This window comes from Macadamia integrifolia, chromosome 13 (assembly GCF_013358625.1).
Source record: "Macadamia integrifolia cultivar HAES 741 chromosome 13, SCU_Mint_v3, whole genome shotgun sequence".
NCBI lineage: Eukaryota > Viridiplantae > Streptophyta > Magnoliopsida > Proteales > Proteaceae > Macadamia > Macadamia integrifolia.
In genome coordinates this window covers 28,429,688-28,438,562 of record NC_056569.1, presented here as the reverse complement: position 1 = coordinate 28,438,562, position 8,875 = coordinate 28,429,688, and the positions used below count along the sequence as shown (strand labels likewise).

Here is an 8,875-nt window from a genome sequence, read left to right as displayed (position 1 = left end):
TAGGGAGCAAAAAGATCATTGCTTTATAAACTTCCTTTTTTCAAACAAAAAGAAAAGAGACAGCTCCAGTGGGAGAAACTCAAAATGGTATGTACATGATCAAAAAGGGTAACAAGAACATTACATAAATATGAGATTGAAGAACTCCCAACCCCAACAAAGGGGAGAAAAGAAAAAACAGAAACCTGAAAGAAGAAATAAATTAAAATTCATTTATTCTAAGAAGTGAAAGCTAGAAGAAGATTCTTCGTGGAGGCCGAGATTGAACAGTGGAAGCTGCAACTGGTGACTGCTTAGGGAGAGCATGCCCCGACTTGCTTTCTTCGTTCCCTGCGGCTTTCTCTACCAACTTGGCTGCCTTGGGATCTGTCAAGAGCATCTTCTGAAATGACTGTGAGAAGCCGGTTGCAATAATCGTCACATGGATTTCACCTTTGTAGCGGTCATCCACCACTGCCCCAAATATTATGTTCGCTGAAGGATCTGCCAAACTAGTAACTATCTGGAAAACAAGAATAAGAAATGTCAAGCTATGCTCAGGTGTGGCAGTTAGATATGTTAAAACCAAAGTATTGGCCAATGGCAACAGTAATTGAAGCTCATAGAACTTCCTTTCTTTTTAATGATGATCAAAATTTGAAAGAAAAAAAATGCAAAACAAATGACTCGTGAAATTGGAATCAGAAGTGCCTCTGACCAGGGAATGAACTGAATCTACGGGGGACTGTGAGTGCAATGCTGAATTTTAGAGGCAGAACACCTTAAAAACTGAAACAATATGATAAATTATCATATGCAAGAGGTACATTAAAGAAGATGGTTACAATATAATGAGATCTGATTCACTGGAAAGAGGTCACAATATCTTGAACATTATTCACAGTCAAATATGAAGAAACCAGCATCAGCAGAGGAGACTTTATCTAAATCAAGAATAACTAGTCATACTTTCGTCTTTTAAGGTCATGGCCAATTATTCTCTCACCTAAAACAATATTGGATGTATTCTGATTTGTTGGGGGGTTTGGGCAAGGCATCAGATCATTGACTGAGAATGTTGAATTCCTAATGAAAGAAATGACATTGCCAGATTTTACTGTAGTCAGGCCCAAAAAGGATGATAAGGCCTCAAGAGACCAACCAACCAAACCTGGAATGTAACACATAAAGCCTTTCATAATCTGGTTGGCATTACATAACAACTTGAACCTGATGACAATCTAGCCAGACACAAACCAACCAAGGGGTTTAGTAAGTAAACCTCCAACCCAAACTGTTAATTTTGAGTTTGGACTGGAGTTTCTGACACTTGGATAGCCATAGAAGCCTAATTGGTGCCAGAACCATTGCCACATTCATGGACTGAAAAAATAAAGTTAAAAAAATATTCCGACTGAGCCTATAAAATATCAGCAAATATCAGTGCAGTAGATGACACAGAAGCATACAAAATAAAAATAAAAATTCTCTAAGCACCTGAGATACTCTATTTATTTCTTGCAAGGTTACGTCCTTCCCTCCAGTGATATTATACACAACTCCTGTAGCAGATTGTATTGATGATCCAACCAGCGGAGCTAAAATTGCTTGCTCAGCTGCTTCTTCAGCACGATTCTTGCTGGAAGAAACCCCCACTCCAAGCATTGCAGTTCCAGAGCCCTTCATGACCGCCTTGACATCCGCAAAATCCACATTCACCAGTCCAGGTATCTGCAAGATATAAGAAGTAACTTTCCAACATAAATTGGACCATCGATAGAGAGAAATTTTGTTAAAGGAGAAACTAAAATTATGCAAACCACTGACTGTGATAATGTCAGAAATTCCTTGGACTCCTTGGCGTAAAACATCATCAGCGAAAAGGAAAGCATCCTGAAGGGGCATCTGTTCATCAGCAATATCCAAGAGACGGTCGTTGGGAATTACTATAAGAGTATCAACATTTTGTTGTAATTTTTCAATAGCCTCCAGTGCCTGAAGAAAAGGAAGAAAAATAAAAGATAAATAAGATGCTCTTGTTAGTGCAGCTAAAAACATTGGAAAAATGGACTTCCATCATAATATGATCCAAGTGCTTCTTAATGATGGACTAGGATGGTCACAATAAAAGAAGAGAACCACCTATGTGCAATATGATTTTTTTCAATGAGTTGGAGTTGCATTTTGAATACTTACCATCAAGGCAGATGCCACCATTATTCCTTTTCAGAGTGACATCACTTGTGGGGGACATATATCCATCATGCATTCATTACAATGCTTCACAGATGTATTGAATATTCAGAACTTGACTCAACTCAACAACACTAAGCCTAATTGCAATTAGATGAGGTTGGCTAACAAATCCTGTTTCACCATTTAACTCTATGTAAATCCATATTGCTGTTAACCCCAAATTAATTGATATTTGGAGAAGAAAATTCCTTGGAGAAATCTATCATGATTCATGAGCAATGTTGGGTCATAAAGGAAAAGTTCCACAATTGGTAGCCTAATATGAAAACAAAGACACTTCTGTCCATGACTAAGTGATCCAATCTGAGAATTGGGATGCTGATATAGAATGGGATACTGGAGATGTAATTCTGCTAGCATTATCGAAAACCAAGAATCTTAAATCTCGACCAGAGCCACATTAAGGTAATATTAGAGAGATTTCAGGAATAGTTTTGTATAGTTATGAGACCTGACATCATTTCAAGTTAAATGCTTCCAGTGATTTGACAGTGGCTTAGCAAAATGGGGAAAAAAATAATGTTTCCAGTGCACCAAGAGTTCTACTATTTTCATTTTTTCTTCTTTTGATAGCTGAATCAATCACGAATCAGTAACCTATTGAAGAATAGGTTCAAATAAGATGAAAAAGGATTGTTATTGTATCCAAGTCATGTGTTCCACCTACTATCAACAATGTTCTCTTAGTGCCAAACTCAACAAAACTATCTCATGCACGTTAAATTTGTCAAGTTTTCTTAAGGCTCTGTTTATTTTTCATGTTACAAGTTATTTAAAAAAAAAAAGGAGGAAGAATGTTTCTGTAAATAAGGATTTTTCACCATTTGTTTTGATGTAAAATGAAAAATAAGAAAAAATTTATATGGAGTAAATTTTCGTGTATGGCTCCATTTGGTTGCAAGGGAAAGGGAAGGGAAGTGAAAAATTTTAAACCTAAAAAAGGAAACTTTGGTAACCATTATCCAACATGGTTGAATAAACTACTTAAATTTCTGATCATATTTAGTAATCAATAATGTTGCTTTTTAGATGTAAAATTTATTTACTTTTCATATCCAAGGGATTTAGATGTGAAGTAAGTTTTTATAACTAACTATGGAATGATTAGAGTAAGTAATATAATCATGTGGTTAATGATTACAAAATTTTCCTTCTCAGGTTCGAAAATTTCATTTCCCTTCCCTTCCCTTCATTTTCCTTGCAACCAAACGGAGCCATAGAAAATCATTTATAGGGGAAATTTAAAGGGAAAGCAACAGGGACTAAAGAAACCCTAAATGATGTTATATTACATATCCAATATTGAACATAGGAATTTTTGTTTGGTGTCAGTGAACATTCAGTCATCAATAGCTCAATGCCAAAACAAAGAAAATAATGCTGAAAAATAGGAGGGCGGATGCACAATAAGAATCACTACAATACAAATATAAGGGAGAGGGATAAGCACGCTGCCTGTGTGTGAGCAGCAGCAATAGAGGTAAAGGACAGGGCAGGGGGTCATTTCAAAGGGGGGAAGAGAGAGAAAGACAGGCTCGGCACGCCACCCACGTGCATAGCCTTTTCCGTAAACATAAATACATGTATGGACATGTAATACAAATGTGCCTACAGCTACAAGTTTAAATACATAACATATAACAACCAAATGAATTATTAAGAGAAAAATAAAGTAAGGCTGCATTTAAAAGAAAAAAAGAAAAAGACCTGAAGGCACCTGCCTGAACAGATCTCTTACGCCCTTCAAAGCTGAAAGGGTAGGTAACCACACCAACGGTCAAATAACCTGCTTCCTTTGATATCTGGGCAACAACAGGAGCAGCACCAGAACCAGTGCCACCACCCATACCTGACGTAATAAACACAAGATCTGAGCCCTTGAGAGCATTTGCTATCGCTTCTTTTGATTCCTCTGCAGCTTGTTCTCCCAAAAGAGGATTCCCACCTGTACCTGCATCTCTATTAAGTGATTCCAATCAATCATATATTCACCTGGGAGGAGGAGGGGGGGGGGGGGGGAGTATGAAATATAGAATTAGCATTAAAATTCATATACTACCCCCAAGTTCAAAATTCTTGGAAACCTCTTTAGTCTATGGGAAGAGTGCGAGACCTAGTCCACGAGTCAATTGCTCGCCAATTTGAAGTGGGTTCTCCGCAGAAGACTGTAATAGAGCCTGAGCATCCGTGTTTATGGTATAGAACTCTACACCCTGATATCAAAGCATTCAACATTAGAAGTCATATAACTCGTCAAAAATTGCACAAGTATTCCAATAAAACCCAAATTTTTTGTCAAAAATAATATCTCTAAGAGCTCCTCCAGCCGCAGAATGGCTTCTTAGAAATTGCATCTTTGAATTACAGAATTTCGCAGGCATTCCAGTACATTAAGCACATCGATGAAAAGAGAGTTGTTTCAAAACTAAAACCTCTTCAATTCTAGCAAAGAACAAACATATGAATCTGCTAATCTATTAAAAATCCTAAATCACACTCATTCTAGTTAACTTCGCATCTAAATTCTTATCGTTCATAGGAGTGTCCACTAGATTCATTTCAAATGCATCAAGAGGCGAAATGCTGCTAAAGAATTTAAACAAAGGCTTGAAGCAAACACTAACTAGAAAACGGAAAAGCCATTGACATATCTTCCCATAAACAGTAAGAGAATGAAAGTAAAATATAGCAAGAAACCCACCAGTAATCCGCTTCCAATCATCCGATTGACAGCATTGTTTCCTCCACCACCAATACCCACGACCTTAATCTTAGCTGACTCCGTGGGAGGGAACGAAGAAGAAGAAGAACAGCAGATACCAAAGTTGCTTCTACTCCGTGAGCTTCTTCGACGAACATGAGGAGCAGCAGCAATGTGTAGACCATCACGGGAAAGCATCATCTGACGGAACCCAACAGAAATCGAAGAAGATGAAAATAACTGATTAGGGTTCGTGAGATGGAGCGTAGCCATCTCTGCAACTTGTCTCTGGGTCAAACCACAGATGACAGAGAATTGAAAAACGAGCTAAAACCCAAGCTATCAAAGTAACTGAAAATAAGCATCGAGCGCGAATTGGATCCGAAATGAAAACCCTTCTTGCTCTCTGACAAAACAATATTATAATTGATGGTAGAGTGTTCTCATTTCTCAAGCTGGCAGGGTGGGAAGTGTGGGAAGCCAGCCAATGAGATTAATGTCACTTGACCGATATGGATACAGATAGGATATATTTATTTATTTATTTATTTTTATTTATTATTATTATTGAGGAGGTTGGGGACGGTGGTCATTACATGCCTTGTGTCTGTGGTGAAGGGGTCATCCATGGATAGAGAGGGTAAAGAATGCTATCCAATCCTACAGCCAATGATCATTGCACCAGCGCCTGAGCCGGTGAGAGTGCATGCACATGCTTCCAACCAGGAGGTAAGAGTGTCTTTTTGGCATAGGAACGCAATCAGGTAGCATTATTTTACCTTGTTCTTTCTTGGGAAAAATATTCTTGCCGGACTGTGTGATGCTTGTGCCATAGAGGAGTGGTGGTGAAATGACATGCACACCCTCGTGAAATATGAAAATCCCACTCATATTGATGCCTTTCTGTGCTCTGTTATTGGCCGCAATGCTAGCGCAAGCATGGTTTTACTCTAGTATCGATCACCTTCAAACCAATATGATACCACTACAGATCCGCCAATGTCAGACAAGTCAGCCCTGGTTTTCCTAAAAGAATTGGATTTTCATATTGTTTTACGCTTGGTCCATATGGTTTCACCAAAATGATATTGGGATTGATGACTAGCGATAGCGATACTGATACATATACAAATTGGCCGATACTGTTACCTCAAACCATGGGTGCTAGGGTCACCCAGCTTTGCAGTAATCCCCCACCCTTTTTTCTAGAAGTTTTTCTCTATCATGTGGTGAAGGTGTCCTTGTCTTCCCCTCTCAAGTACCGGGTCGATAATAACCCTTACCTATGTACTTTAGGGGGATCCCCTATAGACACCATTCAAGATTAATCCCGGAGGTGTGGGAAAACTGAGTCTTTTTTTTACTATTATTGATGAAAATCATTGTTATGATATGGGTGATCCGGTATCAATACCTCAAACCACTGTTGTAGGGGTCAAGCAACTTGGTAGCATTTTTCTAGAAGTTTTTCTTCGTCATAATTCAAGAAGAACTTGATTATAAACCAGTAATAAACTTTTTGTATACCACAACTCACCAACTACGCTAGAACAATTGTTGTTAATAAGACTTCTACTTGGAAGGCATGCATGTAGTCTTAGCAGGTTGAGGCAATACTATGAGTGAAACAGTGCCGGGTTTTTTAAACCCTAATCCAATCCTATGTCCTCAAAATTCAATTCAAGCCCAACCCAACCTTGTCGGGTTCATGTTTAGGCCCAACCCTATCGGGTACATACCAAAACAACTAGGGCCCTAATTGATCCTATCAGGTCGGGTTGGCTCGGGTTGGGCTGGGTTGGGTTGACCCTAGCTTCTACAATGGTTGGATTAACTTCGATTGACCTGTTTTTGCCATTCATATCCTATATATTATAAAATTATATAAAAATGAAATATCAATAGGAGCCTCAAATTATAATATAAAAATTTAGGGTTAAATTTCAAGCCGGGTTAGGCGGGTTGGCCCGGGCTAAGGCCACAACCCGAGCCCGACCCAACCTCACCCAAGGTTGGGGTTTTTCAACCCTAACCCGCCCTCAGGGTTAGAAAACTTGACCCAAGCCTTGTTCGAATTTAGGGCAGATTCGAATTATCAGGGCCAAACTTTCACCCCTAGGCAGTACCCATAGCTTTCAATTGTAGCCATTGGCATGTCAATGAAAATTTCTGGATTTTTATTTATGTTTCTAATAATAATCACTAATGACAGAATTAGTAGCTATGTATTGGATCAAAAGGTTATGTCAGAAAAAATGAAAACAGAGTTACCTTATTTACTAGAGCTTCTGTGAGAGGAAAAACCAGCGACAGCAATTTTTTTTACATGAATGTAGCTTGAAAAATAATCTATTATTCCTTTTACAAACAAAACTAACCAGTGGGATTACCATCCAATAAGGTAGCATCAATGAGCATTAGCAATCAAACCACCCTTGTAGCTCCATGCATGTAGGACAATTATGGCTTGGAATTTTGTAAAACACTTTTAAATATAATTATTAATAAATAACTATATTATAAACAATTTTTGAACTATTAACAAAGCTGCCACTGAACTCGGAATTTTGTACATTTACAGTCAAATGTCTTTCTCAAGATATTCATTTTATCACCGGCAATTAAAGAATGCAAATTAATTTTCGGGGAAGGTTCTTTGAGCCATTAGTGTATGATACAATTTCACCTTCGTGTCTATCTTTTTTACATAAAAGGACTTTATTATCTTTCAATTCATTTTATTTACCCTTCAATTTATGAACAATTTTATCACACCTCATTGGTGTGCAGTGCGCACTTGCTCAGAGAACCCTCACCCTTAATTTTATTTTAAACACTTTAAATTAGATTTGATGCATTCAAGTCTAACACTTGCTCCATTTATAGTTGAAGAATAATATAATTACAAAACCTATATTGCAAAAGCTTAACAAGAAGATATGATTTTATAATTTTGTTGATATGAGATTTCTTCTACACATAATCTCCTTTCATAGAGGATTTCATGGCAGCTTTTGCTCAGGTAATTCCTACACGTAATGGCAGAGTTGTGGTAACCAATAAAGTTGGTCATCTTGCCACAGTTGATGGTGTCAAAATCATCAGCAGCCACTGCAACGGTGCACTGAACATCGGGTGGCTGGGAGGTCCTTGGGGCGCGTGCCCAAATGCTCTCATCCGTCCAATGTTCACCGCCCCTTACCGCTTACTGCAGAAGATGTGGACTCCAGTTGATGATTGTAGTGATTGTTGATCTTCAATCCTCCCACTCAACATCAACTTTGTTTCTCATGCATATTTCTTCTCAGCTTAGTAAAACTAAATCATTTGGTGAAAATATCAACTTATTCTTCTGTTTTGATTCACAGTTAATATAATTTTCCCTTGTAGGTAAGATCTTGACTCAAATGAATTGATGGCGTACTTCTGCGCTGTGACAATGTTGAAAATTTCATCCATGCCCTCAGAAGGAAAGGAATATGAAAATAAAGTCACTATCTATATTATGGACCCACTTTTGCCATGGATGGAATTCAAGACACCATACCCACAAGGGCCACAACACTACAAACACCACCCAAGAATCCCTTGACAGGAGGTGTAGGAAAACTCAGTATAACACATGATTTTCTTAAAGAAATATAAGGGGGCGTTTGGTTCGAATTATCCATCGGATCAGATCCCATGGAATATGGATTCTGGATCTAACTCAAATGAATGAGTTTCTTTGGAATCATTTCAACTCGTTAAAAAAACTGTTTGGTTACCTGATTCTACTGGCCAGATTCTAAGTGGAAAACTGTTTGGTTACCCTGATTCTGTCACTTGATTCTAAGTGAAAACTGTTTGGTTACCCTGATTCTGGGCATTGATTCTGAGTGTAAAACTGTTTGGTTACCTTTGAGTCTTTGAACCCATGTTCTGTTGAAAAAAAAAATT

The 8,875-nt window shown here is 38.0% G+C and overlaps 1 protein-coding gene across 1 annotated transcript; it reads right to left on the bottom strand.

Annotated features, from left to right (window-relative positions):
* On the bottom strand, positions 1–5,424 carry LOC122058729 (cell division protein FtsZ homolog 1, chloroplastic-like). Its single transcript, XM_042621399.1, has 6 exons — positions 4,937–5,424; positions 4,349–4,448; positions 3,957–4,186; positions 1,807–1,974; positions 1,477–1,710; positions 1–502 (listed from the first exon to the last, which is right to left on the bottom strand). The coding sequence occupies exons 1-6, from the start codon at positions 5,207–5,209 to the stop codon at positions 233–235; spliced, it is 1,275 nt and encodes a 424-aa protein (XP_042477333.1). The 5' UTR covers positions 5,210–5,424; the 3' UTR covers positions 1–232.
* Between the last annotated feature and the right edge of the window lie 3,451 nt (positions 5,425–8,875).

Excerpts from the sequence above, each read along its gene's own strand:
- LOC122058729 (XM_042621399.1), bottom strand. The coding sequence starts at position 5,209 with ATGGCTACGCTCCATCTCACGAACCCTAATCAGTTATTTTCATCTTCT. Across the intron at positions 1,975-3,956 it reads GGCGTAAGAGATCTGTTCAG|GCACTGGAGGCTATTGAAAA; the intron begins GCAGGTGCCTTC and ends CCTTTTCTTCAG. Across the intron at positions 1,711-1,806 it reads GAATTTCTGACATTATCACA|ATACCTGGACTGGTGAATGT; the intron begins GTCAGTGGTTTG and ends TATATCTTGCAG.